This window comes from Aspergillus udagawae, assembly GCF_001078395.1.
Source record: "Aspergillus udagawae IFM 46973 DNA, scaffold_4, whole genome shotgun sequence".
Taxonomy (NCBI): domain Eukaryota; kingdom Fungi; phylum Ascomycota; class Eurotiomycetes; order Eurotiales; family Aspergillaceae; genus Aspergillus; species Aspergillus udagawae.
The window spans coordinates 3,547,820-3,573,330 of record NW_025091267.1 but is presented as its reverse complement, the minus strand read 5'-3'; the positions used below and the strand labels follow the sequence as shown (position 1 = coordinate 3,573,330).

At 50.4% G+C, this 25,511-nt stretch overlaps 11 protein-coding genes across 11 annotated transcripts; 10 read left to right on the top strand and 1 right to left on the bottom strand.

The window, feature by feature from the left end:
* Positions 1 to 647: 647 nt before the first annotated feature.
* On the top strand, positions 648 to 2,051 carry gpdA (glyceraldehyde 3-phosphate dehydrogenase GpdA; the record flags this gene model as incomplete). The annotated part of the gene is made up of 6 exons (XM_043291516.1): positions 648 to 662; positions 740 to 775; positions 893 to 970; positions 1,051 to 1,738; positions 1,795 to 1,965; positions 2,023 to 2,051. The coding sequence occupies 6 exons, from the start codon at positions 648 to 650 to the stop codon at positions 2,049 to 2,051; spliced, it is 1,017 nt and encodes a 338-aa protein (XP_043147451.1).
* A 1,062-nt stretch (positions 2,052 to 3,113) lies between these two features.
* On the top strand, positions 3,114 to 6,250 carry hdaA (histone deacetylase hdaA; the record flags this gene model as incomplete). The annotated part of the gene is made up of 15 exons (XM_043291515.1): positions 3,114 to 3,762; positions 3,824 to 4,112; positions 4,161 to 4,174; positions 4,232 to 4,370; positions 4,427 to 4,539; positions 4,590 to 4,717; positions 4,765 to 4,975; positions 5,024 to 5,135; positions 5,185 to 5,232; positions 5,282 to 5,345; positions 5,396 to 5,488; positions 5,538 to 5,623; positions 5,672 to 5,751; positions 5,801 to 5,907; positions 5,978 to 6,250. The coding sequence occupies 15 exons, from the start codon at positions 3,114 to 3,116 to the stop codon at positions 6,248 to 6,250; spliced, it is 2,406 nt and encodes an 801-aa protein (XP_043147450.1).
* A 1,419-nt stretch (positions 6,251 to 7,669) lies between these two features.
* Aud_006615 (putative BYS1 domain protein) lies at positions 7,670 to 8,140 on the top strand (the record flags this gene model as incomplete). Its single annotated transcript, XM_043291514.1, has 1 exon — positions 7,670 to 8,140. One exon carries the CDS (start codon positions 7,670 to 7,672, stop codon positions 8,138 to 8,140), a length of 471 nt encoding a protein of 156 aa, XP_043147449.1.
* A 374-nt stretch (positions 8,141 to 8,514) lies between these two features.
* Aud_006614 (putative proline racemase) lies at positions 8,515 to 9,729 on the bottom strand (the record flags this gene model as incomplete). Its single annotated transcript, XM_043291513.1, has 1 exon — positions 8,515 to 9,729. One exon carries the CDS (start codon positions 9,727 to 9,729, stop codon positions 8,515 to 8,517), a length of 1,215 nt encoding a protein of 404 aa, XP_043147448.1.
* A 1,393-nt stretch (positions 9,730 to 11,122) lies between these two features.
* Aud_006613 (a-pheromone processing metallopeptidase Ste23) lies at positions 11,123 to 14,823 on the top strand (the record flags this gene model as incomplete). The annotated part of the gene is made up of 2 exons (XM_043291512.1): positions 11,123 to 11,596; positions 11,677 to 14,823. The coding sequence occupies 2 exons, from the start codon at positions 11,123 to 11,125 to the stop codon at positions 14,821 to 14,823; spliced, it is 3,621 nt and encodes a 1,206-aa protein (XP_043147447.1).
* A 952-nt stretch (positions 14,824 to 15,775) lies between these two features.
* Aud_006612 (aldo/keto reductase family protein) lies at positions 15,776 to 16,791 on the top strand (the record flags this gene model as incomplete). The annotated part of the gene is made up of 2 exons (XM_043291511.1): positions 15,776 to 16,069; positions 16,126 to 16,791. 2 exons carry the CDS (start codon positions 15,776 to 15,778, stop codon positions 16,789 to 16,791), a joined length of 960 nt encoding a protein of 319 aa, XP_043147446.1.
* A 572-nt stretch (positions 16,792 to 17,363) lies between these two features.
* On the top strand, positions 17,364 to 18,481 carry Aud_006611 (cleavage and polyadenylation specificity factor subunit 5; the record flags this gene model as incomplete). The annotated part of the gene is made up of 4 exons (XM_043291510.1): positions 17,364 to 17,404; positions 17,505 to 17,756; positions 17,867 to 18,114; positions 18,186 to 18,481. 4 exons carry the CDS (start codon positions 17,364 to 17,366, stop codon positions 18,479 to 18,481), a joined length of 837 nt encoding a protein of 278 aa, XP_043147445.1.
* Positions 18,482 to 19,946: 1,465 nt separating this feature from the next.
* Aud_006610 (lipase family protein) lies at positions 19,947 to 21,000 on the top strand (the record flags this gene model as incomplete). Its single annotated transcript, XM_043291509.1, has 4 exons — positions 19,947 to 20,034; positions 20,090 to 20,255; positions 20,306 to 20,642; positions 20,701 to 21,000. The coding sequence occupies 4 exons, from the start codon at positions 19,947 to 19,949 to the stop codon at positions 20,998 to 21,000; spliced, it is 891 nt and encodes a 296-aa protein (XP_043147444.1).
* A 574-nt stretch (positions 21,001 to 21,574) lies between these two features.
* Positions 21,575 to 22,737, top strand: Aud_006609 (DUF3431 domain-containing protein; the record flags this gene model as incomplete). Its single annotated transcript, XM_043291508.1, has 3 exons — positions 21,575 to 21,957; positions 22,021 to 22,463; positions 22,529 to 22,737. The coding sequence occupies 3 exons, from the start codon at positions 21,575 to 21,577 to the stop codon at positions 22,735 to 22,737; spliced, it is 1,035 nt and encodes a 344-aa protein (XP_043147443.1).
* Positions 22,738 to 23,509: 772 nt separating this feature from the next.
* Positions 23,510 to 24,328, top strand: Aud_006608 (putative dephospho-CoA kinase; the record flags this gene model as incomplete). Its single annotated transcript, XM_043291507.1, has 1 exon — positions 23,510 to 24,328. The coding sequence occupies one exon, from the start codon at positions 23,510 to 23,512 to the stop codon at positions 24,326 to 24,328; it is 819 nt and encodes a 272-aa protein (XP_043147442.1).
* An 887-nt stretch (positions 24,329 to 25,215) lies between these two features.
* On the top strand, positions 25,216 to 25,473 carry Aud_006607 (uncharacterized protein; the record flags this gene model as incomplete). Its single annotated transcript, XM_043291506.1, has 1 exon — positions 25,216 to 25,473. One exon carries the CDS (start codon positions 25,216 to 25,218, stop codon positions 25,471 to 25,473), a length of 258 nt encoding a protein of 85 aa, XP_043147441.1.
* Between the last annotated feature and the right edge of the window lie 38 nt (positions 25,474 to 25,511).

The window sequence follows — 25,511 nt, the reverse complement described above, 5'->3', positions numbered from 1 at the left end:
AAGAGCTGGCAGAAGCTTCACGAGATTTGTAGGAGCGAGTACCCGGCTGGACGAGCATGCAGCACGGCTATTGGTTAGCACGGCAGCTACCGAGGGGAGGCAGGCCACCCAAATATCGTGAGTCTCCTGCTTTGCCCGGTGTATGAAACCGGAAAAGCTGCTGAAGAGCTGCTGGGCGGCGCATATCGGGAATCCAGCACAAGCTGACCCAGAAAGACCCGTTTTCAAGCCATTACCGTAGCAATCAATTATTGTGTAGCAACACTGGGAAGCTGTAGTACATAGGCTGGAGTAGCTATTTGGCCTTTAGCCCCGTCTGTCCGCCCGGTGTGCGGTTTTGACTGGCGCGCAAGCTTCAAGGTGAACAGGTCGTTGCGTCAGTCGGAGACAACAAGCCATTGCCTTTTCTACTGCCCCTCCCCCGCCGCTGGGCTCTTTCTCTCCTCTTCTACTCTTTTCCCATCATCATCAGCATCATCATTCTACTGTCTATCTTTCTCTCTATCACTCTATAAAGTAAGAATATATCCATCTTCCCTCAATCCCATCTACAACTGTGTCCTCTTCACACACACACACACTCTCTCTCTCTCTTTCTTAAAGCTTGACTAACATCCACCCCACTCAGTACCAGACAAATCTACACAATGGCCACTCCCAAGGTATGAAGGTTCTGATCTCTGTGAAGCGGGCCCTGCTTCAATGCGTCACTGCGCCATATACTCAACTTCTCTTGTAGGTTGGTATCAACGGCTTCGGTCGTATTGGAAGAATTGTAAGTTTGATAGACCTCGTCGCCTATTTGGATATCCAGAAGCTAACAGGCCATCGCAGGTCTTCCGTAACGCGTAAGTAGCGGCTGTGCTACATCAATGGAAGGTTATTCTAATAGATTGATTTGAACAGCCTCAGCCACGGCCTAGTCGACGTCGTTGCTGTCAACGACCCTTTCATCGAGGTTCACTATGCTGTACGTCCTCCAAGCCATTCAGCTAGGCTCCTCCATCATTTGACCCCAGAGACTGACTGAACACGATACGGATGCTATAGGCCTACATGCTCAAATACGACTCCACCCACGGCCAGTTCAAGGGCACCGTTGAGACCTATGACCAGGGTCTGATTGTCAACGGCAAGAAGATTCGCTTCTATGCTGAGAAGGATCCCTCTCAGATCCCCTGGTCTGAGACCGGCGCTGCCTACGTCGTTGAATCCACTGGTGTTTTCACCACCAAGGACAAGGCCTCCGCTCACTTGAAGGGTGGTGCCAAGAAGGTCATCATCTCCGCTCCTTCTGCTGATGCCCCCATGTTCGTCATGGGTGTCAACAACACCAGCTACACCCCCGACGTCCAAGTCCTCTCCAACGCCTCTTGCACCACCAACTGCCTTGCACCCCTGGCCAAGGTCATCAACGACAAGTTCGGCATTGTTGAGGGTCTCATGACCACCGTCCACTCCTACACCGCTACCCAGAAGGTCGTTGATGCTCCCTCCAACAAGGACTGGAGAGGTGGTCGTACTGCTGCCCAGAACATCATTCCCAGCTCGACTGGTGCTGCTAAGGCCGTCGGCAAGGTCATTCCTTCTCTCAACGGCAAGCTGACCGGCATGGCCATGCGTGTTCCTACCTCCAACGTCTCCGTCGTTGACCTCACCTGCCGCCTCGAGAAGGGTGCTTCCTACGATGAGATCAAGCAGGTCATCAAGGCTGCCTCTGAGGAAGGCGAGCTCAAGGGTACGTGAACTGCTGAGCTGCTTCCACGGTGAATATTACTGACGGGTTGTTATTAGGCATTCTCGGCTACACCGAGGACGAGATTGTCTCCAGCGACCTGAATGGTGATGAACGCTCCTCCATCTTCGATGCCAAGGCTGGTATCTCCCTCAACCCCAACTTCGTCAAGCTCGTCTCCTGGTACGACAACGAGTGGGGTTATTCTCGCCGTGTTGTTGACCTCATCGGTAAGTTCACGTTCAGCCTGGTTCTCAGGTCTGCCTTATACTGACTCGTCATTTCAGCCTACATTGCCAAGGTCGATTCCCAGTAGGAATCAGGACGGAAAGTTGAAACTAGAAGTCTTCTGTGAAATAGAGACATTCCGAAGTCGGATACAACATGCCCTGCGGACAAAAACGCACTGGAGATCATGGCTCTGGGCATAAAAGCATATGATAACGTACTATTTAATGAAATGACTTGACGTTGCCAAATCCTGAATGCTTCTGCTTCTTGTTTGAGGGGGCTCTGTAAACGTAGCGTCATTCAGCCAACATGAATACTGGAGCGAAGAGGTCGATGATCAGTCATTCTCGAACACAGCCGGGCAAAGATCGGCAAACGATCGGGAGCCAAACACGTGACTAAACGTAGCTCACTGTATAGCAGATTGGAGGAGCCTTGAGTGTGTCTGGATCATTTGGGCTGCTATACAAATCTTTCGCTCAACTATCTGTCCGCCCAATTCCGGAAAGCATCGAGACTTTTTCCACTTTGGTAACCAGCCTTCCTGCTCTGGAGTGGCCTACCACCAACTTACCTGGCGTTGAGTTCCGCCATAGTCACGTGAGCTGGGAGCTAGATAGGCCACGCCTTTTAGAGCTTCCTACGCTACATAAACCAATAAACTCCTAACCCAGCACGCCTTCCTGCTGGCCGCAAAGATTGCCATATCAGAAATTATTCAGTGGCGCAGATGTATTAGATGTCAAGATCCTCAGTGAATTTTCTCTGTACACTTTTCCGCTGCCATCTCCTGAATTGCCTGAGCTGGGATTGTTCTACATCGGGCCCTTGTCTCTAAGCGACTAAGCTAAAAGGCATCCTATCTCTTTGTCTAGCTCTTTCTTCTCATATCTCTGCAGGAGCTCCTATCTTTCTTTCACGGTTTCACCCATCTTTTATATCTATTACTTTTTTAATCTCGCAAATCCTTACATTGGTTTCATTCCTTGCTTTGCTCAGAGTAGGCATTGTCTTTGGTGGATATTTCAGGGTCATTTGAGACCCATTCTTTTTCTTCGAGCAGATCTGCAGACTCGGCCATGACATGTTGAGACTATTAAGTTTCCAAGCCTAGGGAGAAATCAAAAGCTCGTCACATCATCCTCCAATGGCCATGGAGCGGGATGGTGACACTCTGATGGGAGAGGCAGGCCCCCATCACCCCAGCGCTAGCGCTTCACATGGCCATCCCACCAGCAATCCCAGTGTGCCAGCAATTCCAGGGACTCTCAACGGAGGAACTGACCCTTGGCTTGCTCCACCGCTTCTGGGGCAGTCTATGAATCTGCCTCTGCCTGCTCAATTGGGCGATCAGCATGTGGCTGCACCAGTTGCTCAAGCACAACCCACAGTGCCACCAAGGGCTCCAGAAAAGTCAGCTGGACCTAGTGCTGCTATCACTGAGCCCGCCAAAAGAGCAGACAGCATTGTTGAGGAAACGTCAGACTGGTCTGAGGAGGATTTAGGGGCGCGTGTAGGGCTTCCTCTTACGTCTCTACCGTCAGGGCTCTGCTATGATGTTCAGATGCGCTACCATTGTGAGGTGCGACCAACTGCAGATGTTCATCCTGAGGACCCTAGGAGAATCTATTACATCTACAAGGAGCTATGCCGAGCAGGGCTCGTTGATGACCCAGAGTCTTCAAGACCGCTTGTCGCACGACCTCTGAAACGTATTCATGCTCGCAACGCCACCGAGGCTGAGATCTCTCTCGTTCACACGCCGGACCATTACGCTTTTGTTGAAAGTACAAAAGGTAAAAGCGAATGCAATAGGCTCAAGTCTCTCCCTACTTCAAGCTCTGACCATTACCACAGACATGTCCGATGAGGAGCTCATCGCTTTGGAGCATACCCGTGACTCGATCTACTTCAACAAGTTGACATTTGCATCTTCCCTCTTATCAGCTGGAGGAGCAATTGAGACATGTCTAGCTGTAGCCACTCGCAAGGTTAAGAATGCCATAGCTGTCATTCGGCCGCCAGGGCACCACGCAGAACACGACAAGACTATGGGATTTTGTCTGTTTAACAATGTTTCCATCGCGGCGCGTGTTTGTCAGAGAGCACTCGGGGAAAGCTGCAGGAAAATCTTGATTGTTGATTGGTACGTCTTCCTCCTCACACTGATACAAAACCTTGCTAATTTGGTCAGGGATGTTCATCACGGTAAATGAAGAATACCTGCAAATATCCGACTCAAGTATAGCATCTCATGATTCATAGGCAACGGTATTCAGAAAGCGTTCTACGACGACCCCAACGTTCTCTACATCTCCCTTCATGTCCATCAAGACGGAAAGTTTTACCCCGGAGGGGACGAGGGCGACTGGGACCACTGCGGAGCTGGCGCTGGTATTGGAAAGTAGGCTTATCCAGGGATCTGAAGAAGCGAGCTCCCGTGCGCTGATCTCCATATAGGAACGTCAACATCCCCTGGCCTAGCCAAGGTATGGGCGATGGCGACTACATGTATGCTTTCCAACAGGTTGTGATGCCTATTGCGCAGGAATTCAATCCTGACCTGGTGATCGGTGAGTAGTTTGTTTCCCAACAAGTACCTACCGAGACTGACTTTAGACAGTTGCGTCCGGCTTCGATGCGGCTGCTGGTGATGAGCTTGGAGGCTGCTTTGTGACACCCTCTTGCTACGCTCACATGACACATATGCTTATGACTCTCGCTCATGGCAAAGTTGCTGTGTGTCTCGAGGTCAGTGCTGCAAACAATCTCGGTTTGACTACCGCTGAACAAAGCAGGGCGGTTATAATTTCAGATCAATCTCCAAGTCTGCCCTAGCGGTCACAAAGACACTCATGGGAGATCCGCCTGACCGCTTGCACTCAACACTTCCTTCAGACCTGGCAACCGCTACTGTAAGGCGTGTCATGATGATCCAGTCTCGCTATTGGCGCTGTATGTACCCGAAAGGGCCGCAGGAGCAGGGACTTTGGACTGATAGGTTGCACGGTAAGCCAAGCCAGTATCAGATCTGGGCCACGGTATTAACCGTCTTAGATGTCATTCGTGCCTATCAATCCAAGCAGCTGTACGACAATTTCAAACTCACCTCCCTATACATCTATCGGACATCGATCTCGAAGTCGTTCGAGAATCAAGTGCTGGCGAGGTCAGTAGAAGCATACTCAAAGTGAGACGCATGTGCTGATTCTATACAGCGCCAATTACTATCAAGCCGTGCCTCTCATTGTTATTTTCCATGATCCGTAAGTTCATCATATCCTGCAAAATAGGGAAGTTATTAACATAGAGCAGGCCGGAAATCATGGGCTTGCCTCATCCTGTCACCAACAAACTCGAGGCCCATAACTGCTGGCTGGTATGTGCGATGGTTCATCAGACTCAACAGCGTATGCTAACAAGGGCAAGGCTGATTGCATGAAGAACTATATCGGATGGGCCATCGGGAAAGGCTACGCTGTCATTGATGTCAATATTCCCAAGCACGTGACGATGGAGCCTGTAAGTAACATGGACTTTTTGTATAATGCTCCTCGCTGACGATTTGAAGACCACCGGAAAGTATGAAGATGAAGATGAGAATCGGCCTTCGGCTACCGAGGAATTGGCTGGTTATCTGTGGGACAACTACATTGAGTAAGTTTTGGGACGACTTCTCGTAGGTAACACAGCTGACTGTGCTAGACCAAATGAGGCTACTGAGATATTCTTCGTCGGCATCGGGAATGCCTTTTACGGAGTCGTGAATCTCTTGATCAACAGAGGTAGGATGACCTTAGAGAAATGGTTCAAAGCAGCAGTTGACCAAGATAGACACTCTGTACAAACGGGTCAATGGAGTTATCTCCTTTGTCGCTGAGAATCCTGTTCGAGCGATAGCCTCCCACACTCAGGTCTGGCTCTCAAGGTGGTATAAAGATGTGAGTGTTGCATTCTTCCGAGTAGATCTTTGCCGGTGTTTTATAGCCTCGAAACTGACAATTCGAGCAGAACTCACTCGTCTTTGTGTCCCACACGCATGGTGTTTGGAATAATGTGGAAACACGGCGCAAGCCGTCCAAGCGCTACGGACACCTGATTCAATCGCCCAAGGCCGGACTCAGTGAGATGCTGATGCATCATAAAGACGAGGTCTTCAAGTGGATCGAGGAAAGAGCTGATGAAGCAGAAAGTGAAGAGGAGGAGACCAAGAGCAAGAGCAAAAGTAAGAGCCGGTCCCCGACCAAAGAGAAGCCGGCTGAGCTTCCTCCTGGCCCTGTATGAGCGGCGAATACGATATTAGGGCATGGGTTGGTCTTGGGATAGTACATATCATACTAATGTTCTCTTTTTCTTTTTTTCCCCTTATTTCTCCCCTCGGATTTGAAGGAGGTTTTGATCTCGAGGACGTCTCACTCGGTTCAGCACATTGAATGCGGGATGCGACATAATGGAACGCCATCAAGGCAGTTTTCCCTTGAAAGTAGTAGATATATTAGCGTAAAATGATGTCTGTAGGTGTCTTGTTCTCCACCATTTGATATGCATACCTCCAGTCCCACTGTACTAACAACTGGGATGTTGCATGGAATCGCCTACAGTTACTCTCTCAGTCATAGAACAACACTCAACGTCAATCCTTACAAGTCAGACGATAGACAGAACTCCCAACCCATGGATAATGCAAAAGTCCCAAACGCATCGAAAGAAAAGAGCAGAAAAACAACGAAACCAAAGAAAGCCCTACACGAGCTGAGAACGCAAGGCTTCCCGAGGTGGACCGCGGGTGACACCTCACCAACCAGCTCATGGCAGTTCGGTTCCCTCGCCAGTTCATCCAGAGTCCAACGTGAAACCCATCTTATTTTTAGATTCCTGGCAAGTCGTGATGATCTGATCCACTATTGACAGGGTAGTCAGATGAAATTGTCTCAGTTGGAACCCCGCGGGGTACATCATTCTCCTCATCGGCAGCTAAATCTAAACGAATCAGGCCGAGGGCGGTATTTCCTTCAGCAAATGATGCGCTTGCTCCTCGCTTACTACCTTGGCAGGTCGAGTCCGACTGCTGTCCTAGTACTTTGCAGGTGACTACTCTTGCATTGTTAGATCCTTTGATACCATGATATGACCAACCGAGTCTGGGAAGTTGAGACATGCATGCTTAATGCCCTTTTGGAGAGAGATTGTTTGCTCATTGGAGGCGGCGGTGTACGTTGACTTGAAATTTTAGTAATGAGGCCTAATGGAGTGCCAGGGGAATGAGGAGGTGAGTGGAGAACTCGCGATGATTTTCAGGTTCGGTGGCCTTACGATGAGTGAAGAAGGTTATGAGTGGATGGCATTCGACTCTTTTGTCATAATGTCTTGAATGGAAGTATGGATGGCCAGGGTTGATTGCCTGATTTCGCCGGATCAACCGGACGATACTGAGGCTCCAGTTGCATTTTTTTGCCCTTAGTCCATGAGTCTCAACACGAGATGTCTCAGTTATGACTTGATTCAGGCTGGCAATGCTCAGTGTTTGCCATCACGAAGTATGTCATGGAACCTACAGAGGTAGCAGAGGAGCATGAGCTTTGAGATGGCAACCGCCATCTATAAAAGCCCCTATTGAGCACCTCGACTCTCGCTCCATCTTCATCTTCACCATCACCATCACATCGAATTCAGAACAAGCATCCTGAAAAACCAAAGTCAAACATGCACTTCACCACCCCACTCCTCAGCCTCGCGGCCCTCATCCCCCTGGCCTCAGCCGTAGGCAATGCCGTCGTGACAAACAACTGCGCCGCCCCAGTCTACCTCTGGTCCGTCGGCGGCTCTGTCGGCCCCAAGCAGACCATCCAGCCGGGCAAGTCCTACTCTGAAGCCCTGCACCACGATCCCGCGTCCGGCGGCATCTCGCTCAAGATCACTCGTACCGACAACGGGCTCTACGACGGCAGCCCGCAGCTCAACTACGCGTATACCCTCGACGGCCAGACCGTCTGGTACGACATGAGCGATGTCTTCGGCGATCCGTTCTCCGGGAGCGCTCTTGTCGTGAAACCGGCTACAGCGACTTGCCCGTCCATTTGCTGGGCGAACGGCGTTCCCCCTGGTGGTAGCCAGGTCAAGAACTGCGGAGCGAATGGGGATATTGTGCTTACGCTTTGTGCAAAGAGTTGTTAGTTTGAGTTGGGTCTATCCACGGTTGTGTATGAAACGGGATTAGGATGAGTTGATGATGGTGATTTATGCGAAAGTGGCCTTCCTGGATTATAGGCTAGGTCTCCATGGCATAACAGATAATGCTTGAATGAAGTATATTGCTCCTTCGGTAACTGTTTCAGTTTGATAAACAGGGATCATTATCTCCTAAAATGGGTTTTGGCATGGGGCCTGAGGAGCCTTAATGATAAATGCGCGTACTATTTCCGTCAGTCTTTGAAAAGAGTGAAAGTATATGTGAAGGCTTACCATGTTTGTCTATCCAAAGGACATCCTAGATGTCCCAGTAGCAGTTGAGACGCAGTTGTGTATATCTATCCCATACGTTTGACGTCCTAAGAGTCCATACCCAGGCCAAGGGCAACCTTCTCCATTGTAAACCCGCTTGACGATATTTTATCACCATGTTCCACCACAAACACCGATGCCCCGGTATAGAATGCTTGGCCTTCGACCTGGACAATGACTGCGTTGAGTCCCCCACCATCTACCCCATCGATAGTCACTTCCTCCACAATCTCAGCGCTGAAAGTTCCTGTCTCGAATTGATTCGAAACTAAGGAGTTATACGCCCAGCGCTGACCTAAAGGTCTTGCCCCCTTTGAATAAGCGAGCGCCATCCGTGCTGTCACACAGGACCCCGTCGGCGATCTGTCGATCTGATTCTCTGCAAAGTAGCACAGACCCGTCTCCGCGCCCTGCACACCTTCCGGTAGAAACCCAAACGTGGAGTCCACAACCATCACCGAGTAGAGGAACGATAAGCGCTGGTCGTGCGGATGCCGAACCGCAGCCTGAACCTCCGGCAGTCTCATGAGATAAGGTTTGAGTTTCTGGAGGCAGCGTGTCATTGCATCGAGGTCTAGATCCCGCAAACCATCACCGAAGCCGAGCTCGCTCGCTTGGACAATGGCGTAGAATGCGCCGCCGTAGCTGACATCCAGCGCGATGGAGTCTCTGCCCCTCAGCTCGGGCCATCGGATCTCTGGAGCAATGGGGACCGCCGTCTGAATGCGTGTTGCAAACGCAGGCGTGGATAGGAACGTCACCGGCCGCGAGGGGTCGGATTTTCGCCCATCAGCCGAGACGGGGACCGTCACTCGCACCAGACCGCAGGGGGCGTGAATGTTTAGTTTGACGGTCTGCGTGTCTGCTTCGAAAACAATGTTCTCACGACGCGGGAATACAGTGTAGTCGTGGGTGTCGATGAGAAATCGGCCCAGGGCGATGGTCGCGTGTCCGCACATGGTCGAGAACCCCTCGTTGTGGATGAAGAGGACCCCGATATGGGCGGCTCCTGACGAGACCAGCTCGGTCTCTGGGCGGATGATGGCGCCGTACATTCCGTCGTGGCCGCGCGGTTCGAGCATCAGTCGTTTGCGGATATGATCATGCTGCTGTTTGGCTTGGTCTCGTTGCTCGAGGAGAGTTCCTGAGAGTTTTGGGAAGCCGGAGTAGACGATGCGGGTGGGTTCTCCGGTGGTGTGCATGTCGATGCAGCGGATGGGCTGGTTGGAGCCGTTCTCCCCGAGAGATTGCGCTATATCCATGGCGATGGGTGATCTGGTGCTTGTTATCTAGTGGATGATGTTTAAGCTTGGACTGTGCGGTTAATGGATCTACCTGACAATGCAGGTTCTCCGCAGTCATCAGTTCAAGGTGGGGTATGCATCTATGCATTCTACCCTAACAAGCGTTCGATATTGAGGGATCGGTTGGCCGCTGCTGTTTAATAGGGCCTTGGACCTATCCTTGCGCGAGCTTCAGTTTGAGTCATAAGTTGTTGCTAAGTTCCATCTATTCTGGACAAGGAGATAAAGCTTTGTGCAGATAAGCAACCTGAGTATAACGGGATCAGCCTCTAGTGCCTATCAATTGTGAAGACGAAGACCTGGAGGAACACATTTCAGAAGCAGCTCCTGTTCGATCAATTCTTAGATGTATCAACTTATATTACTACTAAGGGTTTACCCATTAAGTGATGTATAAATCCGCGGTTGACTACCTGTACATATATCGAAGGCATAAACTGAGATGTGCATCTAAGGGTGCAATGCATGGGCTCAAGTGTGGTGTAACATTTTGAGCAATGCTAAACAGATAATATCTATATCTTTCTCGCAAGCATATCATAGCAAGCACGAGCTGTGCTTAAGGAGGACATAACTGACTGTAGAACTGGCATTCCGAGTTCCTGACTGAGTGTATGTATGGTGTCTTGATTACCCACTGCCTTAGGCAAGGAAATATAGCCCTTCTAAGAGCGTAAACACTTGTGGATATGTATGTTGGAAAGATCCACTATACTATATCAAATTGGACAAGGCTATGTTTCATAATAGAAACAATGCTATAAGCTAACAATATTATATCTCGAGACTCTATTGGCATGGTTCCGAAGATCTTGTAACCAATATAAGTAGTGTATCTGGACGTACGGTACATCCACAGCAAAAACTCATATTGTTTTATTCGAACTGACTGATTCTTCCAGGATGTCTGTGAACTGTTCGCTCTCCCCTGATGATCAACATTCCCTCGAGGATGGCGAAAGAGTACTCACTGGTTCACCGCCTCGTTGCCCGAGGCATCATGCCTCACCGCCTGCTGGATGGGGATGTTCTGTCGTCAACCCTCAATCATCATCCTCATCACCGTTTTGGTTCTTCTCTTGAGTTATCACCTTCATGTGTGATTCTCATGATATATCCTCCATTTCCTATTTCTTGTGGATGTCTGCTTTCTTCAGTTTCGATTACTTTGCATAGTTGCATGTACATATCGCCCTTTCTTTTCCGTCCATAAATTTCTCCGTACTGTCCTCCTTTTTCCAGATCTTTTTCTCCCTGCGTAGTTGCGCAATAGTCCTAGCTCCGGGACCACTGTTTAAACTCCGCCTGCAACTCCCTTGTGGCTTTCCCTTGGGCAACCCTCGCGCATCGCATGCCTCCAAGGTCCTCTGCAGCTCTCCGCCTGTGGAACTCTAGAGGTCTCCTCTATTTCAATCCTGGTCATCTTCGCTCCTTCTCACTCGTGCCTTCTATCGCCTCTACGGCGATCGACCCTCATTTCTCCTCTTCGCCACGTCGTCGCTTAAATTGCCCTCAGTCTCTGCTGTCACGCTGTTGGTCTCCTCACTCCCTTTCCCGGTCTACCTTCGCTCCTTTCTCAGCTGCAGCCGTCACCATGGGCTCAATCGAACGCATTACGGAGCATTTGGAAAAGCCAGAGCTCGATGATCGCTCCTATCGAGTCATTCGCTTGGCCAACAAACTGGAGGCGCTCCTAGTCCATGATCCTGAAACGGACAAGGCTAGCGCATCCGTCAATGTCAATGTGGGAAATTTTTCAGATGCAGATGATATGCCAGGAATGGCTCATGCTGTAGAGCATTTACTCTTCATGGGAACAAAAAAGGTGGGTCGCAACTAAACTTGTCAAATATCAGGTTTCGTTTGATGAAGTTCAAGTGACTAACTTCGTCGCGGTCCTGATAGTTCCCGAAAGAAAATGCCTACAATCAATATCTTGCCTCTCATTCTGGCTCGTCGAATGCTTACACAGCAGCTACCGAGACGAATTATTTTTTTGAGGTCTCTGCTACGTCCGACTCGGGAGATGGGAAGCCCAACGGCCAATCCTTGACCAACGGCGCAACTAATGGTTCAAATAACGGCTCAACTAACGGAACGACCAACGGAACGACCAACGGCGCCCATGCGTTAGCGGAGTCAGACACTTCCGAGCCCTCGCCCCCTCTGTATGGAGCGCTCGATCGCTTCGCGCAGTTCTTTGTGTCTCCGCTTTTCTTGGAGTCTACTTTAGATCGCGAGCTGCGGGCGGTGGATTCGGAGAACAAGAAGAACCTCCAGAGTGATTTATGGCGCTTGATGCAGTTGAACAAATCATTGTCCAACCCCGCCCATCCTTATCACCACTTCTCCACAGGTAACCTCAAGACCCTGAAGGAGGACCCTCAGCAACGCGGCCTAGAAGTTCGCAGCGAGTTTATCAGGTTCTACGAGAAGCACTATTCAGCGAACCGAATGAGATTATGTGTGCTCGGGCGAGAGTCTTTGGATGAGCTTGAGAAATGGGTCGAGGAGCTGTTCTCCGAAGTGGAGAACAAGGACTTGCCGCAAAATCGATGGGATGATGTTCAACCCTGGAGGGACGAGGATTTGGGCATTCAAATCTTCGCTAAGCCCGTCATGGACACCCGCTCTTTGGACATTTACTTCCCATTCCTGGATGAGGAAACCCTCTACGAGTATCAGCCAAGTCGGTATATCAGTCACCTGATTGGCCATGAAGGACCTGGCAGCATTTTGGCTTATATCAAGGCGAAGGGATGGGCTAACGGGTTGTCTGCCGGCGTCATGCCCATCTGTCCTGGATCAGCCGCTTTCACCATCTCGATTCGTTTGACAAAAGAGGGATTGCAGCAGCACCGAGAGGTAGCCAAGGTGGTCTTCCAGTATATCGCGATGTTGAGGGAAAGGGAGCCACAGCAGTGGGTTTTCGATGAGATGAAGAACTTGGCCGAGGTTGAATTCCGCTTCAAACAGAAATCCCCTGCCAGTCGATTCACCAGTCGACTGAGCAGTGTCATGCAGAAGCCCCTTCCCAGAGAATGGCTTCTCAGTGGTTCCCTCCTGCGCAAGTTCGACGCTGACCTTATCAAGAAGGCGTTGTCATACCTTCGGCCTGACAACTTCCGGCTGATTATTGTCTCTCAGGAGTATCCAGGAGACTGGGACTCCAAGGAGAAGTGGTACGGTACCGAGTACAAAGTTGGAAAAATACCCCAGGACTTCATGGCCGACATCCGAAAAGCCTTGTCTACCACTCCAGAGACTAGACTGTCTGAGCTTCATATGCCCCACAAGAACGAGTTCGTTCCAACTAGACTCTCGGTGGAGAAGAAAGAAGTACCAGAGCCAGCGAAGACACCCAAACTCATTCGTCATGATGACCATGTACGCCTCTGGTTCAAGAAAGATGACCGTTTCTGGGTACCCAAAGGCACCGTCCATATCACGCTCAGAAACCCGCTAGCGTGGGCCACCCCTGCTAACTTGGTGAAATCGAAGCTGTATTGCGAACTTGTCAAGGATGCTTTGGTGGAATACTCGTACGATGCTGAGCTTGCTGGGCTTGACTATCACCTCTCTGCCAGTGTCTTTGGATTGGACGTGTCTGTTGGAGGGTACAACGACAAGATGGCTGTTCTGCTGGAAAAAGTATTTACGAGCATGCGCGACTTGGTTGTCGATCCGAATCGCTTCCACATCATAAAGGAACGCTTGTCTCGGGGATATCGCAATGCAGAGTATCAACAGCCGTTCTATCAGGTCGGTGATTATACCAGATATTTGACCTCTGAGAAGACATGGATCAATGAACAATACGCTGCTGAATTGGAGCATATCGAACCGGAGGATATCGCGAACTTCTTCCCCCAGCTACTCAGCCAGAATCATATTGAGGTCCTAGCGCATGGCAACCTGTACAAGGAGGATGCCCTTAAGATGACAGACTTGGTGGAGAACATTCTGCATAGCCGCCCTCTGCCCCAGTCACAATGGCACGTGAGGAGAAACATTATCATCCCTCCTGGAAGCAATTATGTCTACGAACGCACGCTCCGAGACCCCGCCAATATCAACCACTGCATTGAGTATTATGTTTATGTTGGAAGTATGACAGATGATGTGCTCCGAGCAAAGCTCTTGCTGTTTGCACAGATGACAGATGAGCCTGCTTTTGATCAACTTCGAAGCAAGGAGCAGCTTGGATACGTTGTTTGGAGTGGTGCACGCTATTCCGCCACCACCATTGGTTACCGAGTCATTATCCAGAGTGAGCGTACGGCCGAGTATCTCGAGTCGCGTATCGATAACTTCCTCATTCAAACAGGAGAGACATTGGAGAGTATGTCTGAGAAGGATTTCGAGGGTCACAAGCGAAGCGTGATCAACAAAAGACTGGAGAAACTCAAGAATCTGAGCTCCGAGACATCGCGGTTCTGGAGCCACATCGGCTCGGAATATTTCGACTTCTTACAGAACGAAAGCGATGCGGCCAACGTCAGGGCCTTGACCAAGGCTGATATCGTGGACTTTTATAAGCAGCTTATTGACCCTCGCTCACCCACCCGGGGTAAACTTTCAATCTATCTAAATGCTCAAGGGGGTGCGCAAACCAAAGTCGAAGGCAAAGACCAGCAGTCCCGGCTGGTCTCTCTACTTGGAAAGCAATTGGAGAGCGCCGGTTTTGCCGTGGATACGCGCCGCCTGGGCTCTGTATTTGAGAGCGCTGGTCTCTCTGGTAGTAACACAGATCAGATTCTCGCTGTCTTGAAGGAGTTCTTGCATTCTGAGATGAGCTTATCGGAGCAGCAGACAGCACCGGTGCTTGAGCAAGCCCGACAGAACATTGGTCTGCATGCAAAGCAACTTGGCGTTGAAACTGCCGACCAGGACTCCAAACCTGTGACTAATGGCGTTGGCAAGTCCAAGACTGGTCGGAAGGTGACCTACATCACCAACGTGTCCGAGTTCAAGGCACGGATGGTTATGAGCGCTGGACCCATCGCGGTCACAGATATTAGCGAGTTTGAGGATTTCGACGCCAAGCTCTGATATCTTTTCAGAAGTATAATTCTCAGGTGTTTGTGATAGATGTGATTTAATTCAACTTATAAACATTTACTGGGTATGTTGCATACGGTTGGAGGTCGGTATTTCGGGGGTTCATGGTGCTTCCAGGTTTGGTAGATGCAACTAAGAGTTGGGCAATTGTATCAGAAATGTGCTATCCGATTTCAGATTGTTAGACTATAGTGAACATGGCCCCTTAAGATTGGGTTAGTATATCTTAATTGTAACTTCTCATGCTCTCTCCCTAGTATACTATGATTTGATCGAGGCTGACCGCCTCCTAACCCGTCTTCAACTCACAGAAGACCTTCTGGATGCTTCTATGTCGATCCGTCATTACAAATCAAGATCATATGGCTAACAAGCAGTGCTGGAGCAAAGCAATCAGTTAATGATGGTGTCAACGTGATCAATGATGAGTCCATATACAACTCGGCATTCGGATATAAGAAGCGGCTAAGTTTTTAAGGACGTTGATTGGGCCCATCGTATTTAAGATACCTCCCCACCTTACAATTAGTAATTCTGCACCTTATCCTAAGCATCTATTCAAATGTAGAGGCTACGCAGATCGTGCAGTGATTGGCCGAGTCGTATTCAAGGTTGATTTCAAATCCGCTTTACCTCTCGTGTTTCTACTGATCTTCTTCGTCCATTCTAAACCACTACAATTGGTTACTTCGTGTACAATGGCTTCATCTCTTGCTATCAAATTGACGATTCAGACACTTCATGTATGGAGATAAGCTTGATCAACGGACTTTACAGTTGGATAATGTTCAAATTCCCACGCAACTTTGGCCGTCGAGCAAAGTATAAATACCAAGCCGGTTGACGTTTTAATGACAGGTTCAATCCATCAGCATAATACATCCACATCATCTTCTTTTGAACTCATATCTGCTTCAGGCAATCCCCTTGATCGTGATACACAATGACCAATTCTCACGCCCAGATAATTTTTGGCGCTGCTACCTTCAGTATTCCTGAGTGGTCCACCCCGGAGAAGGTGGAAGAGTTCCTTCAAGCCCTGGAACGGAACAACGTCAAGGCCATCGACACGGCACAGATCTACGGCGCAAGCGAGGAACTTTTGGGACAAACCAATGCCGCGAAACGCTTCGTCATTGACACCAAGGTCGGTGGTGGCTTCGCCCCTGGAAGCTCCCTCAAAGACCAGGTGATCAAAGTCTGCAACGAGAGTCTCCAAAAGCTGGGCACGGATAGTGTAAGCTTGCTTCCATCTCATCTGACTTCGATTGCACGGACTGACCGTGATCATAGGTGAACGTTTACTATATTCACGCGCCGGATCGCGAGGTCCCGCTCGAGGAGACCCTCGCGGGCATCAACGAGCTCTACAAGGCAGGGAAATTCAAGCACTTCGGCCTGTCGAATTTCCGCCCGGACGAGGTGCAGGAAGTTGTCCGCGTCGCCAAGGAGAAGGGTTATGTCCTCCCTTCCGTCTACCAGGGCAACTACAACGCCATAGCCCGCCGGAACGAGACGGAATTACTGCCCGTCCTCCGGGAAAACAACATCCGCTTCTACGCGTACAGCCCCATTGCTGGTGGGTTCCTGACCAAGACGAAAGAGCAGCTCCTCACTGGCGGCGAGGGACGCTGGGACCCAAACACTGTATTTGGTCAGGTCTATCATAAGCTCTACAATAAGCCTGCACTGCTGGAGGCGCTGGATGACTGGGCTGAGATTGCGGCGGCGGAGGGAATTTCCAAGGCAGAGCTGGCCTACCGGTGGATCTTCTTCCATTCGCATATTCGCCAGGATCTAGGGGATGCGGTCATAGTCGGAGCGTCTAAGATCAGTCAGTTTGAGGAGACGGTCGCGGCGATTCAGAGGGGTCCTCTGAGTGCGGAGGCTGTGAAGCGGATCGATGCGGTCTGGGAGAAGATCAAGGATGTGGCTATCTTGGACAACTTCAATGCTTGATGACGGCAGGCGATCGAATTGTTGACTTCGCATCCCTCGATTCTATTGACTCTTTGCACTTGCTATACAATGTACTTCTTCTCCACTTAGAAAGGCTCTATACTGTACACTGGCAACTGCACTGGTAACTGCACCGGTAACTGCACTGGTAGCACCGAGGAATTCTTGAATGGGATGATTTAATCAACAACAGTCGAAAGACTGTCGCGTAGCGTAGTGATTTCCCTGGCTCGTCAAAATCATCTTTGATCCTCTAAAGCGTCGTTTGTTAGACAGTGACAGGATAGCTGCTACTCTAGCGGCTATTCCCCCTTATGAATGGAATCTCATTAAATATACCAAGGAGAAACCTGATTCAGTGGTCGACATCGAAAGTTGTTCTCAAGTAGTTACGTTTCAGCAGTGCCTCGGAATCCGGCCGAACGTTTTCGCGGGCAGCTCCGATCTGGACATAACAGAGCTTCGACATGCGACAAGCAAGCTACATATAAACACCTCCAATTTCAAGGAACCTCTCCCCTGCTGGACCACAAAAAACATATTGGATCCTCTTACAATATACTTTCCTCAAAATGTCAACAGCTACAGCGACATCGATGCGAAGTTCTCATCCGTGAGTCTGGCTTGCACCCTGCCCTCTTTTCGCCTTGGGGCTCTGTTGCCTGTCTTGCTTTGCGCTCAGTCATTCATACTGATTGTATAAATTCTATCAGACCTATCGTTCCCAAAGACTTCTCCGCACAGCAACCCAAGACTATCCGTTTATATCCCCTTTCTAATTACACATTCGGTACCAAGGAGACACAACCTGAAGAGGATCCCTCAGTCCTGGCTCGTTTAAAGCGTCTGGAGGAGCATTACGAAAAACATGGCATGCGACGAACCTGCGAGGGAGTCCTTGTCTGCCACGAACACAACCACCCTCATGTTCTGATGCTACAGATCGCAAATGCATTCTTCAAGCTGTACGTCGTGATAGGTTTCTAGCTGGGGCGAGTCTCGAGAGCCAACCTGAAACAGTAACCCCGGCTCAGCAAACGATCTCAAACTAATGCTAATGCTTCTCGTGCTAAAGACCAGGTGATTATCTTCACTTCGAGGATGACGAGGTTGAAGGATTCAAGAAGCGACTGAACGAGCGTCTGGCGCCGGTGGGATCCCAGTTCTCGGGGGAAGGCGTCAATGAAGACTGGGAGATCGGTGATACGCTTGCGCAGTGGTGGCGGCCGAATTTCGAGACCTTCATGTATCCTTTTCTCCCCGGACACGTTACGCGGCCTAAGGAGTGTAAGAAGCTGTACTTCATCCAGCTGCCTAAGAAGAGTAAGTTTGCAGATTTTCGCTAGGCCTTCTTCCACTTTTTAGGAGAGTTCTAACCAGCCGCAACATGATAGAGGTCCTCTCGGTCCCGAAGAACATGAAGCTGCTCGCTGTGCCATTATTCGAGCTGTACGACAATACAGCGCGCTACGGCCCGCAACTCTCTGCCATTCCACATCTGCTATCCCGCTACAATTTTGAGTTTGTTGATGAGAACGACAATGTCGTCGCAGCCACACCCGGGGCGCCTCTGCCCGAGCACCAGATTCCGCGGACCAAGGTTCTCGCAGGCGAAACCGACGACGGGCAGGACGCTGGTATGACGGACTACACGGAGGGTGGGGAGAATGGAGGGGAGAACGCGCAGTGATAACACTAAAGCCGTCAACGGGCCCTGCAGCCCAATGAATGGTCCGGTATGTTAGCATAATATCTTTCCGGCTCCAGTTGTCTCTTGCACGTCAAGCGTAGAAACTGATTGGATTACAGCATTAATACTATGTGAGCCAGTAATTTCCCCCTAGCTTTTGCCATCAAAGTCAGATGTGATTTCTTAATGTACATGGTCGGCGTTCCAAGGAGCGAATGTATGCTTTTCTTTTTCCTCTTTCTTTACGTCCTTGGGTATTATGGATAATTTGCATCTCGAGCATCAATTGATGGGGTTTGAGGTGTCCTTTAGAAGTCAATCAGGCTTGTCAGTGAATTATAGGTGTTCGTTTCTAGAAGAAAGCTGGATGGGATCCCAGAGTAGCTTCGGTCAAGTCGCCTTGTATGCTCTAGTACCACGTGGAAAGTCCCTCACTACGTAGTGGTCAAGGCTGGGGTCATAGTGTTGCATTGCATATACGCGGGCAAGTCAATTATCTTGAGTCTCGGCTTCATGTGCTCCACAGCTCGTACATGGTCATGAGGACTGCTGGAATATATATGCCGACGCTATCTACTTTAGACAGCAAGGCTCAGTCTGCGCCATGCATGCTCCGTGACGACACCTCGTATAAGACAGTCAATTATGGTTGGCCCTTCCCCTGCGTCAGAGTACGCAACGAGGAATCTTCCACCATTCAGTTGCATCTCTTGCAATCGACCATTCACACCGCCGGTATGATTCCTCAGTATCACGGAGTAGGATGATTTGGCCCGCAACTTGGCGTGAGCCATTTCTCACTAGCCGCCAGCCATCTTTCTCATCAGTCGTCACCACTAAAGTGCCAGACACGGAGTTTATTGATTGATTCCTCTTAGGCCGGTCACCGATGGACTATGTTCCTTGGAAAACCACAATTCGACCAATCAGGACCTCATTCTCAAGCCTGGCTTACTGATCTTCGCGTTCTTCACACCTTTCTAGCTTTAGAACGACTGGGGCTTCTGCAGACTGCGGGGATTATCCCGGAATTGGTGGGGTGCATCACACGCTACTTTAGCACTTGGCAAGATACTACTTTCGATTTTCTATGGCTGGCGGCGGGCAAACATCCTATTTGGGTCAGCGAGGAATGGAGAACTCACCAGGAACGTGTCAGATTGTCCGAGAGAAGCGCCGTGCCATGTTCACAATGAGGCCGGTTGGTTGATGGCTGACTGGGCTTACCCCGCCCTGGATTGCTCGCGAGGAATGCCCTCAGCTGACAAACAAGGTGGGATACCATCGGAGAGTGGAGAGTACGGCAATGAGTTGGGATGTGGACTCTGGCTGAATATAAATTCTCCGCAATCCTGCGGATTGCTGAGGATGGGCATCCAGGTGTCGCGTCGTCTTCTCAGGGCTTATCGCGCAGAGTCTGCCTACATTACTCTGACAAGGTTGTCTCGAGTATTAGTCCGGCATAATGGTCCAGTTCAAGTCTGTCTGTACGCTGGCTGTTGCGACGTTTGCTGCGCTGGGTGCTGCGGCGCCAGCAAGGTTGGCAGAGCGAGGTATGACCGACGCTTCCTACAGGTTGAGCTCTGTGCGGTCCTAACTGTTAGGTAGCTGTGTCATCGTCGGTGTTGCAAAAGTTGTCATTGTTTGCGCAATACTCTGCTGCCTCTTATTGTACCAACAACATCAATTCTACGGGCACCAAGCTGACGTGCTCTGCTGGGAACTGTCCGCTGGTTGAGGCAGCCAATACCAAGACCCTTTCGGAGTTCTACGAGTATGTCGATCCCATGCATGAGTAGCTTGCATATCTAACAGAGCTGGTAGTTCCTCCTCGTACGGAGACGTGGCAGGCTTCTTGGTTGCAGACACCACAAACAAGCTACTTGTGGTCTCTTTCAGAGGAAGTCGCACGATAGACACCTGGATTGCGAATCTGGACTTCGGTCTGGACAGTATCAGTGATGTTTGCAGCGGATGCGCGGCACATGGGGGATTCTGGAAATCCTGGGAAGTCGTTGCCAATGCGCTGACGACCGAGCTCAACTCTGCCATTGCAGCTTACCCTGGCTATACCATCGTTTTTACTGGACACAGCTTCGGCGCTGCTCTTGCAACACTGGGGGCTGCTACGTTGCGGAAAGCAGGGATTCCCGTTCAGATGGTAAGTCACCCCTTGTCAACTTATGTAAGGGCGTAAATGGACTAATCGATTTGTGAAGTATGGTTACGGATCGCCCCGTGTTGGAAACAAGGCTTTGGCAACATTCATCACTGGACAGGGTTCCAATTACCGTGTCACACACACAAACGATATTGTCCCCAGACTCCCGCCCCGAGTCTTTGGCTTCAGCCACACTAGCCCGGAGTACTGGATCACAAGCGGCGACAACGCACCTGTCACGACGTCTGATGTCACGGTCGTCCAGGGAATCGACTCGAGCGGTGGAAATGCGGGAGAGGATTCTACCAGCGTTGAGGCCCATAACTGGTATATCGGCCATATTGATGGTTGTCAATAAAGCGCAGTATATAAGCAGCTTTTGGATAGTATAAAAGGGCCAGGATGCCTTAGGCTTGGGCTCATGAATGAGGAATGACATTGATGATCTATTTTTCAACGCAACCAGTTTCTATTGGAGCTGTCCTCTCATGATCATGTCCATTGGTAGAAATAAACTGCACAAATCCAAGGATCCACATAGTGGACATGTGTGGTTCTGGGGAAGTTTGTTTGGTTTGGACTTGGACACCTGGAGTTTATCCCCAGCTTCGTCCACTCAATCTGATCATCGGCTGGTGAAAGCTGGCTCGACGGAATGCATTCTTACTGAGTGCTCATTTGTTCGAATCTAATATTAATTCTGTCATGATTAACGACCAGTAGCGCCCATTCCTTTTGAATGTCTTTACGCAATTGAATCCACCCTCGAACCCTGTCTAAACCTCCAGGCAGCCGACTCTGCGCATTCTCAACATTTCTTCAACACGGCCGCGATGGTCGCTGCTCCATGCTGCTGATACTCTTTCAGTCATCAGTAATAGCGGAGTTGCCATAAAGCCCCCACTCTCGGCCTCTCACCCACGTCTGCAACCATGCTGTTCTTCGGCGGCGGAGTCCAGAGCCCGCGCCGTCGCAGTAAGGAAAAAGCTATCCTCGTCACAATTCTCATCGTCTACGCTCTATACTTTCTGTTCTTTGCGAAAAATTCTAGAGACCAAGAGTCGGCGGTCTCGGCTCATAATGTGGTTCACGATGAAGGGGCGCACCGGGACTCGCGTTCGGGGCAAGCGTCCCCGTCGCATGACAGCAAGAGAATCGAAAAAGATATGGTGGTCGCGAGCATGAAGAGTGATAATACCTCGTGGTTGTTCGAGAATTTCCCCGACTGGCATAAGAGTGTCTACGTGGTCGACGATAAGAACGCAGAGTTGACCGTGGCGCGGAACAAAGGGCGGGAGTCTATGGTATATTTGACGTATGAGCTTTGCTTTGATTTGTTATTTTTTGAGTGAAGGTTAGTACTGATGGCAGATGATAGATACATAATTGATAATTATGACCACCTACCCGACGTGATGCTTTTCATCCACTCGCAGCGCTATCAATGGCACAACGACGATCCCTACTACGACGGAGTTCCCATCATCCGTCGTTTCCAAGTGCCTTATCTCCAAAAGCAAGGCTATGTCAATCTGCGCTGTGCTTGGACTCTCGGATGTCCGGCGGAGATCCACCCGCACACCGATACGCACCGTGACGACGTGCATGCGGGGGAGTATTTCAAAACAGGCTTCATGGAGCTATTTCCTGGGGTTGACGTGCCGGACGAGGTTGGAGTGTCATGCTGCGCGCAGTTTGGGGTCACAAGCTGGAAGGTCCGCGAAAGGCCCAAGAGTGACTATGTGCGGTTTAGGAAATGGTTGTCTGAAACGCCCCTCAAGGATGATCTAAGCGGACGGATTATGGAGTACTCATGGCATAGTATGTTTTTCGATCCCTGAGTCACAGCGTCCTTGAAAATAAGATGCAGTGCTAACAGCTATCAGTGATCTTTGGCCAGGGACCAGTATACTGCCCCACGGCGGAAGAATGCTATTGCAAGGTGTTCGGTTTATGCGATCTGACATGTCCAAATGAAAGGGAATGCGCTGGGCGCTATGTGCTGCCGCCCTACTCAACTCTTCCACAGGGTTGGCCCTACATTGGTTGGAAGGGCCAGCAGCAAGATCCCAGCACGGGACTTCCAGAGAGCTAAGCTTAGATTCGCTGTTGCTCATCTGAGTTAGGTCCGGCCTGCGTCAAGTACCTGTGCTCTTGAGAAGCACACTTCGCCGAACATGCCATGAATGGCGGGTAGAAGTGCTGCACCAATTGAGGGCTATAGCTTGACTGGTTCATTCTGGTTGTACTGCAAGCTGGCTCAAGGGACGTGCCAGTCTAAGTCAACCAATGGAACGTCCTCGAGCTCTAGGAGAACTCAATTGACATGGCCTCGCTCCGGTACATCACCTTCAAGGGCTGGATTTGTCGTCGCAGATACTATCGCTTCTGAGAAGTTTGGTGTCACTATCTCTTTGTCGGCTTGAATTGCCGGAACCATATAGGCTGTTCTGAACGAACCTGTCCAGCATGACGAAAAGTATGATGATAGTTTTGTAATATACTTCTCGATGATACCTATTTACTCTTATAAGACATGTGCATGACAACCCAAGATTAGTGAGCTTTTCCTACCAAGCTCAATTGTAAACGTGACAGCCAGCAGCTCCTCTATCCGTGTCATAGTTCGGCCGAGGTTGACGGGAGTCCCCGCATCCCGAAATCACCTCCAACTCTGGCTCCTCATTCATAGACACTCAACGTCATCATTCACAACAACGGCATCCTGACGACCTACATGGTCAATTAAATCGACACCTCATAGCCCCAATCCGATCTATAGACGCTAGATTTATCCCACGCCGACCCACCTCCCCTCCGCCAGAGCACAACCTCCCCCTCTGTCTACCGGAACAACCAAACACACAATGCTCATAATCGGCCTAACCGGCTCCATCGCAACCGGCAAATCAACCGTCTCGGCTCTCCTCTCCTCAGCCCCCTACTCCCTCCCCATCATCGACGCAGACCTCCTCGCCCGCCAAGTCGTCGAACCAGGCACCCCAGCCTACAAAGCAATAGTCAACTACTTCGGCCCCAGCACGCCCGACCTCCTCCTCCCAGCTTCAGACGATGATCCAACGGGTTCACACCGACCACTGAACCGGCCCGCGCTCGGCCGGCGCGTGTTCGGGACCAGCGAGGAGCGCAAGCGCGACCGCATGATCCTCAACAAGATCGTGCACCCCGCGGTGCGGTGGGAGATCTACAAGGCGCTTATGTACTACTATGTGCACGGCCACTGGGCCGTTGTGCTTGACGTGCCGCTGTTGTTTGAGAGTGGGATGGATTTGATCTGTGGGACGGTGGTGGTTGTGGGCGTGAGGGATCCGGGGGTGCAGATGGCGCGGCTGCGCGCGCGGGATCCGCATTTGTCGGCTGAGGATGCGGAGAATAGAGTGAGGAGTCAGGGGGATGTGCGTGGGAAGGTCGAGAAGGCGGAGTTCCGGGGGACTGGGTCGGCGAGGGGGGTTATTGTGTGGAATGATGGGGATAAAGCCGACCTGGAGAGGGAGGTCAGTAAGGCGATAGAGACGATTAAGGCATCAAGCCCGAAGTGGTGGGCGTGGGTTCTGTTGCTGGCACCGCCGTTGGGAGTAGGCATCGCGGCTTGGAATCTGGCAGTGAATTTCGCGACGCAAAAGAGCTGGCAGAAGAAAGAGAAGGAAGAGAAGGCCAAGTTATGATTTAGAAGGTGATCTGTTTGTCTACAGAGTTATTGATTTGTAAATGGCTGCGGGATTAAAAGCAAGCCCCAGCGGATCTGTGCGGCGTTCTAGAGGTAACTATAGACTCAGTAATACAAATAGCTCGGATTGAGCAAACGCATATTTGAGGAATGTGTCTCGTCGGATGTTTGGACAGGGTTTTCTTACAAGGCCAATATCGGGCTGACATGAGCTGATCTCTCTGAATATGCTCCTCTTGTTTGCTTTGGCAAACAACAGATCATTGGGAGGTACAAGTGCAACTATGCTCTCCTTCAAGGCCATCATGCTGGCCATCATGCTGGCCATCTTATAAGAACATAGCAACTCGAGCTAAACTAATTTGCACCACAAAGTGCTGGTAATTTATAAGGTCATCATTGTACCCGTCGCTGCCTTCACGCTCCTATAGTTCAATTGGATTTGAGACTCAAGAGGTAGTCCCACAAAAGATGCCTTGCCGTCGTTTTCGCCGTATGGAAGACTTTGAGACGGAGCAACCCCGCCTGGTTCGAGTGACGTTGCGAGTTGACAAGGCACGCTCAACAATGCCAAAGGGTGTGGGCCCCTTGGGCCTGGATATCAAACGATCCGTTGGCAGAGATATGGGCATCGCGGTGTTGTTTCCAACCCATAAAAGAGAACTCCAATCCGTTGAGGACTCGAAAGGTCCAACTGCTCGAGTAAGGTGATCACTCTTGGGCATAGACAACACTAACCCAAGGAAAAGCAGAAGTCAACCTCAGATGAGGCTCAGACACCATTGCAGTCTCGGTCGTATGAGACCTTGGAGGATCCCACAAGGTGCTCTCCGTACGACGCAAAACCGCAATACTTTGTGGAAATCATGCCAACGTTGCTCGAAAATGTGCAACCAGAAGTCGGATTTCGTTCCGTTCCTTTCACTTTTCCCGATGACTCGAAGATTCGAGTCTATTGGTCAAGTCCACGAGTCTCGTCCGGCTTCGAAAATGTACCCATCATCTGCAACAAGTCCGAGCCACAACGAGCGAACCATTTCACGCGGAAAACGCAGGTCTCACAGCGCCATAGCCAAGGAGATGGTTCTGAAAGCAGGACAATTGGAGGCAATGCAGACAGAAAGCAGGTTCGGCATCATTTGACCATGATTTGCGCGCCCTTGAGCATCGAGCATGTCCAT